Source organism: Scyliorhinus torazame, chromosome 19 (assembly GCF_047496885.1).
Source record: "Scyliorhinus torazame isolate Kashiwa2021f chromosome 19, sScyTor2.1, whole genome shotgun sequence".
Lineage (NCBI taxonomy): Eukaryota > Metazoa > Chordata > Chondrichthyes > Carcharhiniformes > Scyliorhinidae > Scyliorhinus > Scyliorhinus torazame.
Window position 1 is genome coordinate 71907330 of NC_092725.1, and position 23486 is coordinate 71930815.

General features: G+C 50.0%; 1 protein-coding gene across 1 annotated transcript in view; it reads left to right on the top strand.

The window, feature by feature from the left end:
• parvg (parvin, gamma) overlaps positions 1–23486 on the top strand; it is a 70699-nt gene that overhangs the window by 43740 nt on the left and 3473 nt on the right. Inside the window, exons 9-12 of the mRNA XM_072484526.1 lie at positions 331–392; positions 2338–2406; positions 10761–10862; positions 22521–22593. Of these exons, the coding sequence (XP_072340627.1) occupies positions 331–392; positions 2338–2406; positions 10761–10862; positions 22521–22593 (306 nt within the window). The remainder of the gene's footprint in view (positions 1–330; positions 393–2337; positions 2407–10760; positions 10863–22520; positions 22594–23486) is intronic.

Sequence of the window (23486 nt, forward strand, 5' to 3'; positions counted from 1 at the left end):
TCCAGGCAAGGGGAGAGTATATGTAGACAAATAACTAAATTGGAGCACATTTAAACAGTTGTGTGCATTCCTCTTTACTTTATTCCGTTTCCAATGTCATTTTCAGATTTTGAAATTGACTTAAATAACTTCTTTCAAGGTCAGGAATTCTTTGTTTAAAAAACTAAGATTTGTGATTTACTGCTGGGTCTCTGGCATGCTTGAATCAGTTTTGTGGAAATTGAGTCCAAATGCTTTCAAATTAAAAGCTCAAGTACTTGTTTTCTCGTGGTTTGAACTCCATGCTGTGAATTAATATTATCTTGCTATGTACTCTGTCTATATTTTTAGAAGCTGATGGCATCAGTGATCTGTTTAAACTTGGTCCTGACAAAGTGAAAATAGTGCAGCAGGTATTAAATTTCCAGTTGCGTTATCTTTCTTGTGGTGCTTGCCATTATTTTTATGTTTTCCAAATTCCCCATGTTCCTTCTCATGAATAACTAAAGCTACAGAGGCTATATCAATACAAGTTGTTACAGTTCCCTAGATAGCAGCAGCCCTTTAGTAACTCACCCAAGATCTTTATGTGGGGGCTTAGGTGGTGAATATTTACAAGTTATTTAACCATCTTCCTCAGCCTCGATATTGCACCTCTCACAGCCCGTGTACAGCACTGAAAGCTGTACTGACCACTGTCTTAACATTTCAGAGCTAAACATAAAGATCTATCCCACTAGACGTTTACAGTGCCTGAATGTCCAGGAGTGTCTCAATGTCTCAAGGCTCAAACAGGCAGTCATGAAGAAATCATTTTCAGAGAAACTTGAGATTCACAGTGAAAATGGGCACTCAATGCATTACGGCAGACTGGGTCACCTTCAGGGATGTAGTCTGCTCCACTGCTCTCAAGATTCATTTTGGTAGGAAGAAAATAGAAAGGCAATGACAAATAAAGGATCCAGCTCTGAAGAGGGGTGCAAGAGCAGAGGGACCTGTGTGTATATGTGCATAAGTCATTGAAAGTGACAGGGCATGTTGAAAGCACGATTAATAAAGCATACTGTATCCTAGGCTTTATTAATAGGGTCGTAGAGTACAAGAGCAAGGAGGTCTGGCCAAAGGCTGGGAGAAGTGGCAGATAGAATTTATTACAGAGAAGCGAGAGGTGTTAGATTTTGGTAGAATGTTTGGGAGATGCAATATAGACATAATAGCACAGTTTTTAAAAGTGTACAGAGACAAAGGGGTCCTGGGGGCTCATAGCTAGATCTTTGAAGGTAGTGGACTATATTGAGAGATCAACTAACAAAGCATATGCAATATTAGGCTTCATAAATACTGGTATTGAGTAGAAAAGCTGGGAAATTATGTTAAACCTTTATAAAGCTTTGGATAGGCCACAACTGTATCCAGTTCTGGTCACCATACTTTAGGAAGGGTGGGAACGTGCTTGAGGGTGCAAAGGAGATTTTGAGAATCACCTCAGGAATGGGAGATTTTAGCTACAAGGGTAGGTTGGAGAAGCTGGGATGTTATTCTGTGGAGCAAAGTAGATTGATGGAAGATTTGATAGTGCTATACAAGATTATAATAGGTTTAAAGAAGGAGCCTTTAAAAAAACTGTCTCAATTAGCTGATGGTACAAAATGAGGGAACATAAATTTCAGTTTTGGGGCAACAAATGGAGGGGAAATGTGAGGAAGAATTTTTTACACAGTGACTGAAACTTATATGATGTGATAGAAGAAAATTCAACGACTTTGAAAGGAAATTCAGTGGACACTTGAGGAAAATAAATTTGCAGAACTGTATGGTTGGAGCGGGGGAGGGAATGGCTAGATGGCTCTAAAAGGAATTGGCATGGACCCGTTGTGTGTAATGACATGCAGACAGACATGTAACTAAAGGGTTAATCACAACACCTAGTTGTGGTACTACCATTAGTGGGCATTACAAAACCCACTATATAACTGAGCTCCCAGAATCTCTAGCTCTCTTTCCACGCAGGAGTAATCAGATAGCAGCAGTGTAGTAGAGTAAGATCGCAGCCTAGACATCACATGTAACTCAGATACAGTTTGCACAGATATTTATCCTTCCTTTATTGCTAGAGTTAATTCAGTGGAGTGTCAAACTCATTTATTAGTTTTATCGTTACTTAATAAATTCTTTCAGTTTACTCCAAAGACTCAAGTTCTTCAACATCATCTACAGTTAGTAATGACATATATTACTTAAACCAAGTAATATAACATTGGGCTGAATGGCTTCCTCTGTAATAATGGCTCTATATAACTATGACTCTCTAAATTCATGTTGGCTCAGAGTTAAATTCTTATTTTTTTCTTCTTTTAGGCAATGCTTCATTTCGCTAACAAACATCTGGGAGGTTTAGGTGTGATTGTGAAAGACCTCAGTACACAGGTTTGTATATTGCCTTTAGATATCCCAGGATAGTTTTATACCCATTCGTAGTCAAATGTGTGGAAAATCTAAGGCTTTTCCTAAAGATTATAATACATTCAATGTAAACCAAGGTTGCCCTTCAAATCTAATTGACAGATATTGAGCATGCCTAGTGCTGTCGATAGAACTGACAGTTTAGTGACAGAGAATAGTGGGCAAGTGAATCAATCCCTGACTGATTTTAATTGTCACAGTTGATCCCTGGTGAAGGAAAATAATAATTTAATTTCGGCAGATGTAACTTTGCATTGTCAGAATTGTTGCTGAAAGAAATTTCATTTGTTTTTCGAAAGAAACTCATTGATGTTTTCTTTTCAAGCTGTAAAACCATTTCAGATCTTCGCCATTATGGTTTGCTCACAATATAGATCTGAATCTTGAGGCCGCATTCGTTGGCCACTGAATTGACGGCAAGGGCGGAAAGTCTCGCCAGAGAGATTGCGTTTCCCAATTTTTCTGCCCTTCGCCAGCGACATCATGAAATTCACACCACACACAGGGCGTGAAGTTCATTTTAATAACAGTTAAAAATATTAACATTTATTAACAGTCCCCTTGCCGAATGATTCCCCCCTCATTAAATATTCACACCTTGCTGATGCGACGTGACGTCGGCAAGGTTTACTACAGGTCGGGCCATGTGTGAGGCTGTTGAGGAGATCCCTCTGGGGATGCTGAGGTATGTATAGCCCCGGGAAGGGTGAGGGGGACATGCCCAGGCAGTGTCCGGCACTGCCCCGGCACAGGTTGGCAACTTGGTAGTGCTAACCAGTGCCAGGGGTGTACCCAAATGGGGACACCATGGGGGATGGGGGTGCTGGGTTGATGTGTTGTGGGCAGGAGGGAGAGCAGAGATTGAGAGGGAGGGGGTGGTTGCCAGCGATGAATGTCTGAGGGGGTTGAGCCCCCTAGACATATGTGGTGGGCTGGGGGCAGTTTGGCTGCAGCGCTGGTCGGCGCCCTTTAAAGATGGCGCCTCGATCTGTTTGGAGCCTATTCCCAGCTCTAAGAGGCTCCACTCTGCCAGAGCGCTGGTGCCAACCACGCCCTGTCATTTTATTTTTGGATAAGAGGCTCAAAATTCTGTGAGAGAAGTGGACTTTGAAACTGAAGAGTTATACTCTAGTTTCCTATCTGAGACTGACGCTTTGCCAAATTCTGGTAAGACTATTGTGCATCTCCACTAGACAGACTGAGCACAAATGACACAAAAATGAAGTTAGCGGGCAGCCTCAGTCATGGGAACATTGGTGATATGTCAAAACAGGCAGGAAGAACATCACAGTACGGAGCTAAGAGATGTACAGTGCCCACATTGCTGAGTTCAGATGGGAAAAGATTCAGATAGGAACGGGTGAAGGATGGAGAGGCTTCAACATGAGAAGGAGAATTTAAAATTTGTGGATCAGGAGTCACCGTGGGTCAATGAACATGGGTGAATGGGACTTGCTGAGAGTTGGGGTACATGTAGCAGAGTTTTAGATGAGTTCAGGTTCATTGGGAGGGTAGGAGGCTGAGAAGGAGAGCATTGGAATAGTTGAATCTGGCAAATAGGAATCTATTAGATAGGAATCACCATGTAGGCAGCACAGTAGCACAAGTAGATACCACTGTGGCTTTACAGCACCAGGATCCCAGGTTCGATGCCCCGCTGGGTCACTGTCTGTGCGGAGTCTGCACGTTCTCCCCGTGTCTGCGTGGGTTTCCTCCCAAGTCCAAAGACATGCAGGTTAGGTGGATTGGCCATGATAAATTACCCTTAGTGACTAAAGAAAAGGTTAGGAGGGGTTATTGGATTATGGGGATAGGGTGGAAGTGAGGGCATAAGTGGGTCGGTGCATACGCGATGGGCCGAATGGCCTCCTTCTGCCCAGTATGTCCTATGAATGCAGAATACGCTCATTTTAAGAATAACCTCCTCTATACTTTCCACACAATTGGGGTCTCTGAGCACTGCTAGCAGGCTAGTAAAATGCCTTTTCACCTTTCTGAGGCCTTGACATCCTCCCTAAAGTGCCGTGCCCAAAATTGGCTGCAGTAACCCAGCTGATATCCAACTAGTGTTCACAAAGGCGAAGCGTAACTTCTGTGTATTTGCACTGTATGCTTCTATTAATAAAGCCAAGAGATTGATGGATATGTAGAGCAGGTAGGAAGGAGGAGTTAAGGCAGAAGGTCAGCCATGATTGTATTGAATGATGGAGCGGGCTCAGTGGTGGAGCGGGCTCAATGGTGGAGCAGGCACAATGGTGGGGGATGTTCAATGGTGGAGCGGGCTCAATGGTGGAGCGGGCTCAATGGTGGAGCGGGCTCAGTGGTGGAGCGGGCTCCATGGTGGAGCGGGCTCAATGTTGGAACGGGCTCAATGGTGGAACGGGCTCAATGGTGGAGCGGGCTCAATGGTGGAGCGGGCTCAGTGGTGGAGCGGGCTCCATGGTGGAGCGGGCTCAATGGTGGAGCAGGCTCCATGGTGGAGCGGGCTCAATGGTGGAGCGGGCTCAATGGTGGAACGGGCTCAATGGTGGAACGGGCTCAATGGTGGAGCGGGCTCAATGATGGAGCGGGCTCAGTGGTGGAGCGGGCTCAATGGTGGAGCAGGCTCCATGGTGGAGCGGGCTCAATGGTGGAGCGGGCACAATGATGGAGCGGGCTCAGTGGTGGAGCGGGCTCAGTGGTGGAGCAGGCTACATGGTGGAGCGGGCTCAATGGTGGAGCGGGCTCAATGATGGAGCGGGCTCAATGGTGGAGCGGGCTCAATGGTGGAGCGGGCTCAATGGTGGAGCGGGCTCAATGGTGGGTCGGGCTCAATGGAGCAGCGGGCTCAGTGGTGGAGCGGGCTCAGTGGAGGAGCGGGCTCAATGGTGGAGCGGGCTCAGTGGTGGAGCGGGCTCAGTGGTGGAGCGGGCTCAGTGGTGGAGCGGGCTCAATGGTGGAGCAGGCTCAATGGTGGAGCGGGCTCAATGATGGAGCAGGCTCAGTAGTGGAGCGGGCTCCATGGTGGAGCGGGCTCCATGGTGGAGCGGGCTCAATGGTGGAGCGGGCTCAGTGGTGGAGCGGGCTCAATGGAGGAGCGGGCTCCATGGTGGAGCGGGATCAATGGTGGAGCGGGCTCAGTGGTGGAGCGGGATCAATGGTGGAGCGGGATCAATGGTGGAGCGGGCTCCATGGTGGAGCGGGATCAATGGAGCAGCGGGCTCAGTGGTGGAGCGGGCTCAGTGTGGAGCGGGCTCAGTGGTGGAGCGGGCTCAGTGGAGCAGCGGGCTCAATGGTGGGGCGGGCTCAATGGTGGGGTCGGGCTCAGTGGTGGAGCAGGCTCAATGATGGAGCAGGCTCAGTAGTGGAGCGGGCTCAATGGTGGAGCGGGCTCAATGGAGGAGCGGGATCAATGGAGGAGCGGGCTCAATGGAGCAGCGGGATCAATGGAGGAGTGGGATCAATGGAGCAGCGGGCTCCATGATGGAGCGGGATCAATGGAGGAGCGGGCTCCATGATGGAGCGGGATCAATGGTGGAGCGGGATCAATGGAGGAGCGGGATCAATGGAGGAGCGGGCTCCATGATGGAGCGGGATCAATGGTGGAGCGGGATCAATGGAGCAGCGGGCTCAGTGTGGAGCGGGCTCAGTGGTGGAGCGGGCTCAGTGGAGCAGCGGGCTCAATGGTGGGGCGGACTCAATGGTGGGGTCGGGCTCAGTGGTGGAGCAGGCTCAATGATGGAGCAGGCTCAGTAGTGGAGCGGGCTCAATGGTGGAGCGGGCTCAATGGAGGAGCGGGATCAATGGAGGAGCGGGCTCCATGATGGAGCGGGATCAATGGAGGAGCGGGCTCCATGATGGAGCGGGATCAATGGTGGAGCGGGATCAATGGAGGAGCGGGATCAATGGAGGAGCGGGCTCCATGATGGAGCGGGATCAATGGTGGAGCCGGATCAATGGAGCAGCGGGCTCAGTGGTGGAGCGGGCTCAGTGGTGGAGCGGGCTCAGTGGAGCAGCGGGCTCAATGGTGGGGCGGACTCAATGGTGGGGTCGGGCTCAGTGGTGGAGCAGGCTCAATGATGGAGCGGGCTCAATGGAGGAGCGGGATCAATGGAGGAGCGGGCTCAATGGAGCAGCGGGCTCCATGATGGAGCGGGATCAATGGAGGAGCGGGCTCCATGATGGAGCGGGATCAATGGTGGAGCGGGATCAATGGAGGAGCGGGATCAATGGAGGAGCGGGCTCCATGATGGAGCGGGATCAATGGTGGAGCGGGATCAATGGAGGAGCGGGCTCCATGGTGGAGCGGGCTCAGTGTGGAGCGGGCTCAGTGTGGAGCGGGCTCAGTGGTGGAGCGGGCTCAGTGGTGGAGCGGGCTCAGAGGTGGAGCGGGCTCAATGGAGGAGCAGGCTCAGTGGTGGAGCGGGCTCAATGGTGGAGCGGGCTCAGTGGTGGAGCGGGCTCAATGGTGGAGCGGGCTCAGTGGTGGAGCGGGCTCAATGGTGGAGCGGGCTCAGTGGTGGAGCGGGCTCAGTGGTGGAGCGGGCTCAGTGGTGGAGCGGGCTCAATGATGGAGCAGGCTCAATGATGGAGCGGGCTCAGTGGTGGAGCGGGATCAGTGGTGGAGCAGGCTCAATGGTGGAGCGGGCTCAATGGTGGAGTGGGCTCAATGGTGGAGTGGGCTCAGTGGTGGAGTGGGCTCAGTGGTGGAGTGGGCTCAGTGGTGGAGTGGGCTCAGTGGTGGAGTGGGCTCAATGGTGGAGTGGGCTCAATGGTGGAGTGGGCTCAGTGGTGGAGCTGGCTCAGTGGTGGAGCGGGCTCAGTGGTGGAGCGGGCTCAGTGGTGGAGCGGGCTCAGTGGTGGAGCGGGCTCAGTGGTGGAGCGGGCTCAGTGGAGCAGCGGGCTCAATGGTGGAGCGGGCTCAGTGGTGGAGCGGGCTCAGTGGTGGAGCGGGCTCAGTGGTGGAGCGGGCTCAGTGGTGGAGCGGGCTCCATTGAGGAGCGGGCTCCATGGTGGAGCGGGCTCCATGGTGGAGCGGGCTCCATGGTGGAGCGGGCTCAATGGTGGAGCGGGCTCAGTGGTGGAGCGGGCTCCATGGTGGAGCGGGATCAATGGAGCAGCGGGCTCAATGGTCGAGCGGGCTCAATGGTCGAGCGGGCTCCATGGTGGAGCGGGCTCCATGGTGGAGCGGGCTCAATGGTGGAGCGGGTTCCGTGGTGGAGCGGGCTCCGTGGTGGAGCGGGCTCAGTGGTGGAGCGGACTCAATGGTGGAGCGGGCTCAGTGGTGGAGCGGGCTCAGTGGTGGAGCGGGATCAATGGTGGAGCGGGCTCCGTGGTGGAGCGGGCTCCGTGGTGGAGCGGGCTCCGTGGTGGAGCGGGCTCCATGGTGGAGCGGCCTCCATGGTGGAGCGGCTTCCATGGTGGAGCGGGCTCCATGGTGGAGCGGGCTCAATGGTGGAGCAGGCTCAGTGGTGGAGCGGACTCAATGGTGGAGCGGGCTCAGTGGTGGAGCGGGTTCCGTGGTGGAGCGGGCTCCGTGGTGGAGCGGGCTCAATGGTGGAGCGGGCTCAGTGGTGGAGCGGGCTCAGTGATGGAGCGGGCTCAGTGATGGAGCGGGCTCAGTGGTGGAGCGGGCTCAGTGGTGGAGCGGGCTCAGTGGTGGAGCAGGCTCAGTGGTGGAGCGGGCTCAGTGATGGAGCTGGCTCAGTGGTGGAGCAGGCTCAGTGGTGGAGCGGGCTCCGTGGTGGAGCGGGCTCAATGGTGGAGCAGGCTGCATGGTGGAGCGGGCTCAGTGATGGAGCGGGCTCAGTGATGGAGCAGGCTCAGTGGTGGAGCGGGCTCCGTGGTGGAGCGGGCTCCGTGGTGGAGCGGGCTCCGTGGTGGAGCGGGCTCAGTGGTGGAGCGGACTCAATGGTGGAGCGGGCTCAGTGGTGGAGCGGGATCAGTGGTGGAGCGGGATCAGTGGTGGAGCGGGCTCAATGATGGAGCAGGCTCAATGATGGGTCGGGCTCAATGGTGGAGCGGGCTCCATGGTGGAGCGGGCTCCATGGTGGAGCGGGCTCCATGGTGGAGCGGGCTCCATGGTGGAGCGGGCTCCATGGTGGAGCGGGCTCCATGGTGGAGCGGGCTCCATGGTGGAGCGGGTTCAATGTTTGACCGGGCTCCATGGTGGAGCGGGCTCAGTGGTGGAGCGGGTTCAGTGGTGGAGCGGGCTCAGTGGTGGAGCGGGCTCAGTGGTGGAGCGGGCTCCATGGATCAGCGGGCTCAGTGGTGGAGCGGGCTCAGTGGTGGAGCGGGCTCAATGGTGGAGCGGGCTCAGTGGTGGAGCGGGCTCAGTGGTGGAGCCGGCTGAATGGTGGAGCGGGCTCAGTGGTGGAGCTGGCTCAGTGGTGGAGCGGGCTCAAGGAGACATATGGTCATCTACTGCTCCATTCCTTATGTTTTTATGGTCCTATTAGCCTTTCAACAACCTTTTCTACTTGTCCTGCAAGTTTTTGAAACTTATTTACACTAACCACCATGTCTTCTTATTTCTACACCCTTCCAGGATTGTACAATATGTTTTATTTCGGCTCTCTTTATTTACTTCTTCCCTCACCCCTACCGGTTTCCTGGCCTCTTCCTTCCTCTGCCCCTGACTGAGTTCCAAACACTTTCACTTTTCCAGCGCTTTCCCCTACTCCCACCGATTTCGAGACCTACTCTTCTCCCTCTTCTGCCTCCCATTAAGTTCCATGCCTTCTCCTTTCACCCCCAACCATTGTAGATCCAGGCCCTTCAGTGTCCTCCCTATCCAGCCCTGAATTCCAGACCCTCCGCACCACACACACCATGCCCCCTCACTCTGTGCACCTCCCATCCCACCTTTTATCCTGATCCTGCCTTGAGTTCCTGACCTTTTCCAGGCATAAACGGCTGGGAGAAAGTATGCTCTGATGGCTCGGAGCATGCAATGCTGTGGTATGCATGCCTGCCTCTGGTTTGGGGCCTGAAATGCAGCCACCTGGAAACGCCCCATCCACCTGCGCTGGCTCAGGAGGAGAACTGAGATATTCCCCGCAAGTAATCATTCTAATAATTAGCTGTGACCTATCACAGTAATGAGACAGATTGCAGATCTCCCCAAAGGCTTAATTGTGCACAGTATTATTCTGATTTGTGACTGTCTTTTAACAGTACTCCCTGACAAAGTGGAATCACTTTGAATTCCAGCTGATTGATTAGAACAATAAAATGGAATTCTCTCAGGTTCCTCATTTGAACACAAAGTATGAAGAAAGTGTTGCATTTGTATAGCATCCCGTTGTGGCTTCAGGACTTCCCAAAGCATTTTCCAGCCAATGAACAACCTTTGGAAACACAGCCAATTTGCACAGCATAGCAAGCCCCCTCAAACAGCAATATAATAATGCCAGATTGCCTTTAGTGACTTAGGTTGAGGGACAAATATTGACAAGGACACGGAGGAGAACTCCTCCGTTCCTTTTTGAAATAGTGCCACGGGAATTTTACAACCACTTGAGAAGACAGGTGAAACCTCATCCTTGGGGCAGCAGTGGTTACCACTGCTGCCTCACGGCGCCAAGGTCCCAGGTTCATCCTGGCTCTGGATCACTGTCCGTGTGGAGTTTGCACATTCCCCCCGTGTCTGCGTGGGTTTCGCCCCCACAGACAATAGATGTTGCAGTGTTTTACTAAAGCCATACTTTCAGTGTTGTATAATTAGGAAGTAAATGCCAAGCACAACTGTTTCGACCTTGAGTGTGGTGCACAGACGTCACGGTGTCTGTGGAAGCACATCACTATTTTGGCCATGCTAAATTGGGCCTTAGTATGCAGGGATGTGCAGTTTAGGTTACGGGGTTACAAGGATAGGGTGGGTTGGGGGTGGGGGGAGCGGGGGGCAGTGGACCTGGGCAGGGTGCTCTTTCGGAGGGTCGGTGCAGACTCGATGGACTGAATGACCTCCTTCTGCAGTGTAGGGATTGAATGATTCTATGATCTATAACCGTTAACACCATCCTCCCACTGTGAACCTAATCAAATCATTCACACTGCAAAGTTTTGAAATAAAAAACAAACATAGAATAGTAACAAGTCTGTCGGATGATCCAATTTACAGAGTGATTGATTTCAGTAAGTAATTTGAATTTAGTTTATTATCCCACTCTCTTATACATTTGTTACCAATGCAGTGTTGGAGACCGTGTTGGCAAAAGCCTGCTGAATGCCTATTTCTACTCGGGAGAAGAATGTTGTTGCATCCAATCATTAGTTAAATGTTCATATCTGAAAATAGACCAATTGATCTTCTGTCCATTGCTCTATTTATTTACCAGTTTTCCAATGGGGTGATCCTGATTCTGCTAATTGGGCAGCTAGAAGACTACTTCATTCCTCTGAGTGAATATTTTTTGAATCCTTCAGACCAGAAGGAAAGGGTAAGTTCTACCCCCCCCCCCCCTCCCACTCCCCCACTTGTACATGTCGCCTTTTTAGTCTGTTTGTTCTTGAGCCCTCTATCGCGAGCTTTTCAGCTGAAAGGGAAACAAACAATCTCTTGTAGGATTCTGAGCCAGGCTCCTGATGGGAACATAAGCAATGTGAGGTCGATTACATTGAATCGCAATGGGCAATGCCATTTAACTCAGAGCCTCCCGTGGGCAGCCATCTTGTGATGAATCATTGGTACAAACCTATTACATTGTTGCATAGCTTGCTGCTGTAATTTTTTATTAATTAACTTATGGGATATGGGTGTCGCTGGCTAGACCAGTATTTATTGTGCATCCTTAGTTGCCCTTCAGAAGATGGTGCTGAGCTGCCTTCTGAAACTGTTGCAGTCCATGTGGTGCAGGTACACCCACAGTGCTGTTAGGGAGGGCATTCCAAGATTTTCACCCAACGACAGTGGAGGAACGGCGATATATTTTCAAGTCAGGATAGTGTGTGACTTGGAGGGAAACTCCTGGTGGTGGTGTTCCCAGTTATCTGCTGCCCTTGGCCTTCTAGATGGTCGTGGTGGTGGGTTTGGAAGGGGCTGTCTAAGGATAGCCTACTGGGGTATTACATGGGCCCATCATATAGATTAGACTTTATAGATAACTGTAAATTTCCATATCCTAGATCTTCATTTAACTTAATACGTGATTTCTCCAGTTTGTGTATTGTTTGAGGTTCAAGTGATGTGAAGCTTTTAAAATGGTTGTATGAAATGTCCAACAGTCAGAATCACAATCACTTCATCCTGAGGAGTCTTGGATGAGTCTCTCTGAGCTTAAACCTGTTATGTTATGCTGCTTCGGATAACACAGGCTGCTACTTGATGCAGTCTTAACTAAAGGATGCTCCAGACTCTGAAATGAGTTCAACGTGTTTATTGAACTATTAACACAGTCCTCAAATGAGTTTGACTCTCTGCTAATCTAAATGTAGTAACTCAGTCTAACTATACAAGCTTGCTCTAAGCCACGTGCTGGGGTGTGATGCTGCTGATCAACCCTGTCTAACTCTCTAGATGTCTGTCTGTGGAAAGAGACAGGGTGTGAGTGCCTCATCCCTTTTATAGTGTTTATGTCATGCCCCCTTGTGGTGATGCCACCTCTGAGTGTCCTGACTGCCCATTGGTTGTGTCCTAATCTGAGTGTTCATTGGTTGCATGTTTGTATATCATGACATCTCCCCCTTTTTTTTGTAGATGTATATACATGTGTCTGTCTAATGTGACTGACTGAGGAATACAGGACAGAACAAACAAAACAAATGCTTATAAGTCCAGTCTCTGAGGCTTGTGTCTGATCCTCGTCGTCCGCCGGAGAGGTGGTGGAGGGGATGACGGTGTCTTGACAGGCGAGTGGGAGGCACGATTGGTGGCCTCGTGGTTCGAGGTGTCTGGAGGTGGCAATTCGACATGTGGAAATGGAGGGGAAAGTGTTTGTGGGCAAGCAACATTTCGCAGTGCCCTTGGATTCCATCGCACAATGGAGCCATTAGCCATACGTATGACATAGGATCTGGGCGCGGCCTGTCGAACAACGACAGCCACAGCAGACCACCCACCATCTGGTATCTTGACCCTGACCTTGTCTGCCGGGGATAGCACGTCCAGATCGGTGGCATGTGCATCATAGCCCTGCTTCTGGCTGTCGCGAAGCTGCTGCATCTTCTGCAGCACCGGGAGGTGATCAAGGTTGGGCAGGTATATGGCTGGAAGCATCGTCCGCAAGCCCTGTTCATCAGCAGTTGAGCTGGTGACATGCCAGTGGACAAGGGAGTCGCCCGGTATGCAAGTAGTGCAAGGTGTATGTCGGAAGCGGAGCCCGAGGCCTTGCGGGTGAGCTGCTTAACGACGTGCACCCGCTTTTCGACTTTGCCATTGGACTGCGGATAGTGCGGACTGGAGGTGACATGCCTGAAATTGTAGCTCTTGGCAAACGAGGACCATTCTCAAACAGGTTGTTTGCACTGAGTGCTGAATTTGGTGCTTTTTGAGTGCGATAGTGAGAGTTTGGTGACCGAGGGAGTATAAGGCTTCATTTTTATCTAAAGTTTAGTCTTTCTTTTATTTAGTTAATTAACTTAAAAGTTGATGTTTGGTTTAGAAGAAGGTGAATTTTCAATCAGCTTTAAACAGGCTTCTACTTCTAGGCACTTGCAGCTGGAGCTTGTTAATTAGTTAATTGGATTAGGCCAGTTTTTCAGAGGCTAGATTCACAGTATAAAAGTGATTCCCTACAGTGCAGACTTTGTTTGCACTGAGTGCTGAATTTGGTGCTTTTTGAGTGCGATAGTGAGAGTTTGGTGACCGAGGGAGTGCTGAATTTGGTGCTTTTTGAGTGCGATAGTGAGAGTTTGGTGACCGAGGGAGTTAGGTGAGGAGGGAGTAAGGTGCTCCTTTCATTTTGTTTCCAACATTTCCGTAAAGAGTGCGAAGAGAGCCAGGAGTTTACAGGAAGTGTAGCTGACTGGGAGCAGAGTCGGAGGGCGGAGATCCAGTTGGTCCACACAGCAGCTATATTCTGTAAGGTAAGAGGGGATGGAGGCTAGGCCAGTTACATGCTCCTCCTGTAGGATGTGGGTGGTGAGGGATACCACCGGTGTCCCCACTGACTATACCTGCGGGAAGTGCACCCAACTTCAGCTCCTCAAAGACCGTGTTAGGGAACTGGAGCTGAAGCTGGATGAACTTCGGATCATCCGGGAGGCAGAGGGGGTGATTGAGAAGAGTTACAGGGAGGTAACCACACCCAAGGTACTGGACAAGAATAGCTGGGTTACAGTCAGGGGGAAAAAAACAAACAGGCAGACAGTGCAGGGATCCCTCGTGGCCGTTCCCCTTCAAAACAAGTATACCGTTTTGGATGCTGTTGGGGGGGATGACCTACCGGGGAAAGGCCCTAGCGGTCAGGTCTCTGGTACGGAGTCTGGCTCTGGGGCTCAGAAGGGAAGGGGGGAGAATAGAAAAGCAATAGTTGTAGGAGATTCAATGGTTAGGGGAATAGATAGGAGATTCTGTGGTCGCGAGCGAGACTCCCGGAAGGTATGTTGCCTCCCGGGTGCCAGGGCCAGGGATGTCTCGAATCGTGTCTTCAGGATCCTTAAGGGGGAGGGTGAGCAGCCAGAAGTCGTGGTGCACATTGGTACCAACGACATAGGTAGGAAAAGTGGTGTGGAGGTAATAAACAAGTTTAGGGAGTTAGGCTGGAAGTTGAAAGCCAGGACAGACAGAGTTGTCATCTCTGGTTTGTTGCCGGTGCCACGTGATAGCGAGGCTAGGAATAGGGAGAGAGTGCAGTTGAACACGTGGCTGCAGGAATGGTGTAGGAGGGAGGGCTTCAGGTATTTGGATAATTGGAGCGCATTCTGGGGAAGGTGGGACCTGTACAAGCAGGACGGGTTGCATCTGAACCAGAGGGGCACCAATATCCTGGGAGGGAGGTTTGCTAGTACTCTTCGGGAGGGTTTAAACTAATTTGGCAGGGGAATGGGAACCGGATTTGTAGTCCAGCAACTAAGGTAGCCGATATTCAGGACGCCAAAGCATGTAATGAGGCAGTGGGGAAGGGAACACTGACAAAGGAGAGTATTTGCAGGCACGGAGATGGGTTGAAGTGTGTATACTTCAACGCAAGAAGCATCAGGAATAAGGTGGGTGAACTTAAGGCATGGATCGGTACTTGGGACTACGATGTGGTGGCCATCACGGAAACTTGGATAGACGAGGGGCAGAAATGGTTGTTGGAGGTCCCTGGTTACAGATGTTTCAATAAGATTAGGGAGGGTGGTAAAAGAGGTGGGGGGGTGGCATTATTAATTAGAGATAGTATAACAGCTGCAGAAAGGAAGTTCGAGGAGTATCACCCTATTGAGGTAGTATGGGTTGAAGTCAGAAATAGGAAAGGCGCAGTCACCTTGTTAGGAGTTTTCTATAGGCCCCCCAATAGTAGCAGAGATGTGGAGGAACAGATTGGGAAACAGATTTTGGAAAGGTGCAGAAGTCACAGGGTAGTAGTCATGGGTGACTTTAACTTCCCAAATATTGAGTGGAAACTCTTTAGATCAAATAGTTTGGATGGGTTGGTGTTTGTGCAGTGTGTCCAGGAAGCTTTTCTAACACAGTATGTAGATTGTCCGACCAGAGGAGGGGCAATATTGGATTTAGTACTTGGTAATGAACCAGGGCAAGTGATAGATTTGTTAGTGGGGGAGCATTTTGGAGATAATGACCACAATTCTGTGACTTTCACTTTAGTAATGGAGAGGGATAGGTACGTGCAACAGGGCAAGGTTTACAATTGGGGGAAGGGTAAATACGATGTTGTCAGACAAGAATTGAAGTGCATAAGTTGGGAACATAGGCTGGCAGGGAAGGACACAAGTGAAATGTGGAACTTGTTCAAGGAACAGGTGCTACGTGTCCTTGATATGTATGTCCCTGTCAGGCAGGGAAGAGATGGTCGAGTGAGGGAACCATGGTTGACAAGAGAGGTTGAATGTCTTGTTAAGAGGAAAAAGGTGACTTATGTAAGGCTGAGGAAACAAGGTTCAGACAGAGCATTGGAGGGATACAAGATAGCCAGGAGGGAACTGAAGAAAGGGATTAGGAGAGCTAAGAGAGGGCATGAACAATCTTTGGCGGGTAGGATCAAGGAAAACCCCAAGGCCTTTTACACATATGTGAGAAATATGAGAATGACTAGAGCGAGGGTAGGTCCAATCAAGGACAGTAGCGGGAGATTGTGTATTGAGTCTGAAGAGATAGGAGAGGTCTTGAATGAGTACTTTTCTTCTGTATTTACAAATGAGAGGGGCGATATTGTTGGAGAGGACAGTGTGAAACAGATTGGTAAGCTCGAGGAAATACTTGTTAGGAAGGAAGATGTGTTGGGCATTTTGAAAAACTTGAGAATAGACAAGTCCCCCGGGCCTGACGGGATATATCCAAGGATTCTATGGGAAGCAAGAGATGAAATTGCAGAGCCGTTGGCAATTATCTTTTCATCCTCACTGTCAACAGGGGTGGTACCAGGGGATTGGAGAGTGGCGAATGTCGTGCCCCTGTTCAAAAAAGGAACTAGGGATAACCCTGGGAATTACAGGCCAGTTAGCTCTCCGCAATCTTGTAAAAAAAAAACAACTTCAAGTGGCTCCCCGCTCATGAGCGAGAGTGGCGTGAGCTCAGGGCGAAACTCACCAAGGCCCCAGTCCTGGCGTTTTTCGACCCTGCCAAGGAGACGAAGAGCTCCACAGACTCGAGCCAGGCTGGCATTGGGGCAGTACTCCTCCAGCGGGACGAATCCTCCGCCTGGGCCCTAGTCGCATATGCATCTGGAGCCATGACCCCTACTGAGCAGCGATTTGCTCAAATCGAGAAAGAGTGCCTGGGCCTCCACACGGGGATTGACAAATTCTATGATTACGTGTATGGACTCCCCAAGTTTACGGTCGAAACGGACCACAGGCCACTGGTTCACATCATACAGAAGTACCTCAACGATATGACGCCACGCCTACAGCGTATCCTCCTCAAACTCCGACGCTATGATTTCGACCTGGTCTACACCCTGGGCAAGGAGCTCATTGTGGCCGATGCACTCTCTCGCTCCATCACCACGCCGTGCGAGCAGTCTGACTTTGTCTGCCAGATCGACACCCATGTTGAGATCTGCGCATCCAACTTTCCGGCCACTGACGAAAGGGTTGTCAAGAGACGGCCAGGGATCCTTTACTCCAACGGGTCATGCGCCATCTCACAATGGTTGGCAGAAGGGCCAGTGCCCACAGTTCTACAATATAAAAGACGACCTGGCAGTGGTTGATGGCATACTAATGAAACTGGACAGGATAGTAATACCACAGAGTATGCGAGAGCTTGTCCTCGGCCAACTCCACGAGGGTCACCTGGGGGCGGAAAAGTATCGCCAGCGAGTCCAAGAGGCAGTATATTGGCCTGGCATCAATGACGACATCGCCAACACTGTCCTAAATTGCCCAACATGCCAACGGTTCCAGCCGATTCAGCTGAAAGACACTTTGCAGCCGCATGAACTGGTGTCGTCCCCATGGACCAAGGTTGGCATTGATCTCTTCCACGCAAAAGGCCGGGACTACGTTCTCCTCATGGACTATTTTTCAAATTACCCCGAGGTGGTCAGACTGCATGACCTCACATCAGCAACAGTCATCAGGGCGTGCAAAGTGACCTTTGCCCGTCATGGCATTCCACTCACGATCATGACAGATAATGGCCCGTGCTTCTTCAGTCAGGAGTGGACGGATTTTGCCCGACGGTACAATTTCACACACATCACTTCAAGCCCCCACTACCCCCAGTCAAATGGGAAAGCAGAAAAGGGGGTACACATTGTAAAACAACTGTTATGTAAAGCTGCTGATTCGGGTTCAGATTTTCACCTGGCACTGCTAGCCTACAGGGCGACTCCTTTGTCTGCTGGCCTGTCCCCAGCACAGCTGCTAATGAACCGCACACTACGGACGATGGTGCCGGCTATCCACGTCCCGGACTTTGACAATTTTCCGGTCCTGCAAAGAATGCAACTGTCTCGGGCCCAATGCAAGTCGGCGTATGATGCCCACGCCACAGATCTCCCTGCTCTGGTCCCTGCTGACCGAGTTCGTGTTCAGCTACCCGACGGTGGCTGGTCTGCCACAGCTGTGGTGGTCAAGCGAGTGGCCCCCAGATCATTTCTCGTTCGCATGCATGATGGCTCTTTTCTTCGCCGTAATAGGCGGGCACTGCGACTGCTTCCACGCTCGCCACCTGAGCGTGATGTCCCGCCTCGCCTGCTGATTCCTCAGGACACACCCTTCCAAGAGGTCACCGATCTGCCTTTTCTTTCGCCACCGTCTACGTTGGACGCAGCTCCGCCCATTCCAGTGCAGGCGGCCCCATACCCATCCTTGAGGCGGTCAACCAGAATTCGTCGCCGCCACGGAGACTAAACTTATAGACTGAATGTTGCATTGCCTTGTATTTCGTTTACACATCTGTACACATTGTTTCTTCCCAATTTGTTGTATGCACTCTATCTGCACTAGACACCTTCCCATGTAAATACGTTCATGTATTTTGTATATAGTTCAGCTCTTACTCATGTAAATACGCTCACATACTTTGTACATAGTCAGGCTCATACATACACCCACTATTTATTGACACATACACACATTTTGTGAAAGGGGGGAGATGTCATAACATACACACAAGTATATGATGGTGCACAGACAGACAGTGAATGACACAAAGGATGACCAATGAACATACAGAACACAGCAGCAAATCACCAGACAGGCCACGGCCACTATATAACCAGGGGGCACTAGTTTTCCCGCTCTCTTGGGATGCAGCCTCTGAGACAGTCAGAGCCTGTGAGCAACAACTAGAACATCCACCATGTGGTAGTACGATAGTCTGGTCAGGTTAGCCTCAGGTCTCCAGTCAACTCAGCATAGTGTCAACCCACAGTTCAAGCATGTTTAATAGTTAAGAGTTAAATAAAATAGAGTTGCATTTATTCAAGTGTTGGAAGCCTGTCTCTCTCTCTCTCTCTGCTACAGTAAATGCAATCCTCGCAGACCCAGCTTACCCAACACATCAGGGGACTTTCAGTGCCTCGATGGCTTTAATTTTGTCTGTGTCCTTGTGCAGACCTTGTTGCAAAATCCGATTGCCCAGGAACTTCAGCGCGGATGTCCCAAAACAGCACTTGGACCTGTTTAACTTGAGGCCATGTTCATGTATGCGTCGGAATACTTTCCTGAGTCGCAACACATGTTCCTCTCGGGTTGTGGACCAGATTATGATATCGTCAATGTAGACATAGAACATAGAACATAGAACATAGAAAATACAGCACAGAACAGGCCCTTCGGCCCACGATGTTGTGCCGAACCTTTGTCCTAGATTAATCATACATTATCATTGAATCTACAGTGCAGAAGGAGGCCATTCGGCCCCCTGAGTCTGCACCAGCTCTTGGAAAGAGCACCCTACCCAAACTCAACACCTCCACCCAACACCAAGGGCAATTTGGACATTAAGGGCAATTTATCATTGGCCAATTCACCTAACCCGCACATCTTTGGACTGTGGGAGGAAACCGGAGCACCCGGAGGAAACCCACGCAGACACGGGGAGGACGTGCAGACTCCGCACAGACAATGACCCAAGCCGAAATCGAACCTGGGACCATGGATCTGTGAAGCAATTGTGCTATCCACAATGCTACCGTGCTGCCCTTAAGAACAAATAAATCTACACTATATAATTTTCCCGTAATCCATGTACCTATCCAACAGCTGCTTGAAGGTCACTAATGTTTCCGACTCAACTACTTCCACAGGCAGTGCATTCCATGCCCCCACTACTCTCTGGGTAAAGAACCTACCTCTGATATCCCTCCTATATCTTCCACCTTTCACCTTAAATTTATGTCCCCTTGTAATGGTGTGTTCCACCTGGGGAAAAAGTCTCTGACTGTCTACTCTATCTATTCCCCTGATCATCTTATAAACCTCTATCAAGTCGCCCCTCATCCTTCTCCGCTCTAATGAGAAAAGGCCTAGCACCCTCAACCTTTCCTCGTAAGACCTACTCTCCATTCCAGGCAACATCCTGGTAAATCTTCTTTGCACCTTTTCCAGAGCTTCCACATCCTTCCTAAAATGAGGCGACCAGAACTGTACACAGTACTCCAAATGTGGCCTTACCAAAGTTTTGTACAGCTGCATCATCACCTCACTGCTCTTAAATTCAATCCCTCTGTTAATGAACGCGAGCACACCATAGGCCTTCTTCACAGCTCTATCCACTTGAGTGGCAACTTTCAAAGATGTATGAACATAGACCCCAAGGTCTCTCTGCTCCTCCACAATGCCAAGAACTCTACCGTTAACCCTGTATTCCGCATTCATATTTGTCCTTCCAAAATGGACAACCTCACACTTTTCAGGGTTAAACATGAACCCCTTCTATTCCCTCCATCATCTGTTCCATGATGCGATGGAAAATCTCTGATGCCGAGATGACATTTGGTTGCCAAAAGGCGAGTTGAAGGTGCAGAGCCTTCTGTTGGATTCTTCTATTTGGATTTGCCAAAATCCTTGGGGTGCATCCAATTTTGTGAAGACGCGCGTGTGTGCCATCTCACCCGTGATTTCTTCCCTCTTTTTCCCTCTTCGGGATGGGGTAATGCTCCCGCATAATGTTTTTGTTTAGGTCCTTGGGGTCAATGCAGATGTGTAGGTCCCCCGAAGGTTCTTTACGCACACCATCGAGCTGACCCAGTCGGTTGGTTCAGTGACCTTGGAGCTGATGCCATTTTGTTGTGGACTCGTGAACTCTGCCTTCAGACGTTCTCTCAGTGGAGCAGGGACTTGTTGTGGTGGGTGGACCACTGGCTTGGCATCAGGCCGCAGTAGAATCTTGTACTTGTACGGCGGCATGCCCATCCCGCTAAATACATCTGGGTATTGGGTTAGGATGTCGTCATTGCTGGCCTGAAGATCCGAATGGGACAGCGTTGTGGTGTAGACCCTTTGAATGAGGTTCAGTTGTTTGCAGGCGTGCACACCTAGCAGGGACGCCCTGTCTGGTTTAACAATCTCTAAGCATAAGCTTGCTTGTGTGTGTCAGCCCCAGAGCCTTGATTGCATTTCCATTGTAGTCCAGGAGTTTGCAGGCAGCTGGAAGGATTATGGGGGGCTTCTTGATTCTCTTGAAGTCCACCTGCGAAATCAGGTTGGCGGAGGCACCTGTGTCCAGTTTGAACTGGATGGGGCAGTGGTTGACCTTCATCACTGCATGCCATTCGTCCTCGGAATCCTCGGCCAGGATTGATTGGACTCGTGATGTGTCCGGTGTGGCGTATTCGCATTCGTAATAATGCCCACTCGGTAAGGGTTGTCCAGGTATTCATCATCTGGATCCGTCGCACTGCCTGGATCAGAGTTATGTATTCGGTGTTGCACACTTCTGATGCGCCACTGTCGGAATTGGGAGCTGGCTCCTGACTGGTGGTGCAGATCTGCACAGGGCTGCATAGTGGTTTGGTTTCCCACAGTTTAAACAGCGTTTGCCTCTTGCAGGGCAGTTAAAAAAAAAATGGGTGGTGCCACAGTTCGCACACGTCATGTGGCGTCATGACGCTCAGTGCGTCATTGCACATGCGCGGTGCGGTTCCCGGACGTCTGCACCTGCGCAGTGCTGTTTTCGGCCACTTTGTGTTCCCGATCGCATTGCGCATGCGTCGGGCCCCGGGAAGAGCACGTGAAATGGTGGCTTTCATCAATGTGGAGGCGATGCACCTGGGAGATGGCCCGAACACTCTCCACCTCGTGGGAGGCTTGGTTTTCACTTTCTGCTGTTTTGTATTGTGAATAGCGATTTTTAGAGTGCTCATGCACAGTACACGTTTCAATCACGACTGGCAGGGCCATGTGCTTGATTTTCAACAATTGCTCTCGCAGAGGATCAGAGTGGACTCCAAAACGATTTGGTCTCTGATTATGGAATCGGTGATAGCACCAAAGTTACAGGATTGCGCTAGCAGTCTAAGGTTAGTTAGACAGGAGTTGAAGGATTCGTCTTTATCTTGCATCCTCTGCTTGAAGATGTAGCGCTCGAAGATTCCGTGGTGTCCACCTCGCAGTGGCTGTCGAATTTGTCCAGGATGGTTTGGTATCTCGTTTTGTCCTGCCCTTCGGAAAAGTGAAAGGAGTTGAAGATCTCTATCGCATGGTCACCCGCAGTGGTGAGTAGAAGAGCTATCTTCCACACATCAGTCGCGCCATTGAGGTCAGATGCTTCCACGTATAGTTGAAATTTCTGCTTGAATGATCGGCAGTTGGCACTAGGATTGCCGGTGGTCCTGAGCTGATGACGAGCCTGAATCTCGTCCATTGTGCCTGTATTCAGTAGCTGGTTGTCACAGATCTTGCTGAGTTGAACTAAATAGATTGAACAGTCACACCTGGTATCATGTTGTGTTATGTAATTTGGAATAACACAAGCTGCCACTTGATGCAGTCTTAACTAAAGGATGCTCCAGACTCTGAAATTAGTTCAATGTGTTTATTGAACTATTAACACAGTTCTCAAATGAGTTTGACTCTCTGCTAATCTAACTGCAGTAACTCAGTCGAACTGTACCAGCTTGCTCTAAGCCACGTGCTGGGGTGTGATGCTGCTGATCAACACTGTCTAACTCTCCAGATGTCTGTCTGTGGAAAGAGACAGGGTGTGAGTGCCTCATCCCTTTTTTCGTGTTTATGTCATGCCCCCTTGTGGTGTTGCCACCTCTGAGTGTCCTGACTGCCCATTGGTCGTGTCCTATTCTGAGTGTTCATTGGTTGCATGTTTGCATATCATGACAAAGCTTAGTTGAGTTTATTGAATTCAGTGGGTTGGGGGGAGGAGGGGGTTGTTGTCTACTTTCTACAAAGATTCTACTGCGAAACACATATAATCCATATTTTCAACCTAAATTCACTTCATTATTTCTTGAATGAAATCCAAGCAATTTGCCTTCCTTGCACAGAGAGTCACATTACAGTATAATATTTGATGTATTCAATTGCAGCTTCACAATGTCACTTTTGTGCTGGAGATTCTTAAAGAGAGAGGATTATTGAAGCATCCAGTCAATCCTGAAGGTCAGTGAACATTTAGAAAAATAAGGAGGCCTTTTTACACTTTGTTGAATATTAACAATATGTTGCAGTAGAAAGTCTATTGTGATATTTTCTTTGTTGCGAATGTGATTTATTGGACTGCCTGATGTGGAAATTACATGGCAGGCATTATAAGTTCCATCATTGTTACTGTAGCGATAAATTTTAACTTTTCCATAAACTGGAATCCAACAGGGCAGCACGGTGGCACAGTGGTTAGCACTGCTGCCTCACGGCACCAAGGCCCCACGTTCGTTCCCGGCCTTGGGTCACTGTCCATGGGTAGTTTGCACACTCTCCCCGTGTTGCGTGGATTTCGCCCCCAACCCAAAGATGTGCAGGGTAGGTGGATTGGCCATGCTAAATTGCCCCTTAATTGGAAAAAATGAATTGGGTACTCTAAATTTATTTTAAAAACTGGAACTGAGTTGGAATACTTGGATCACAAAAATGTAGAGTAGGGCAGAAATCTTCCAGTCCCATTCACCCAGCGAATCATCATAGGTGAGATGGAGAATTCGATGCTCAAAGTTTCCGTTGACCTCGGGTGGGAATTTCTGGTGTTGGGTTGGGCGTGACTGGAAAATCGCATTCAGATTTCCTCACTTGAGTATTAATTAACATAGATTGGAAACCAAGGCGGCATGTGGCACAGTGGTTAGCACTGGAATGACGGCGCTGAGGACCCGGGTTCGAATCCCGGCCCAGTGTCCATGTGGAGTTTGCACATTCTCCCCATATCTGCGTGGGTTTCACCCCCACAACCGAAAGATGTGCAGGTTAGGTGGATTGGCCACGCTAAATTGCCCCTTAATTGGAAAACAAAATAATTGGATACTCTAAATTTATTTTAAAAACCCCAGAAAACATAGATT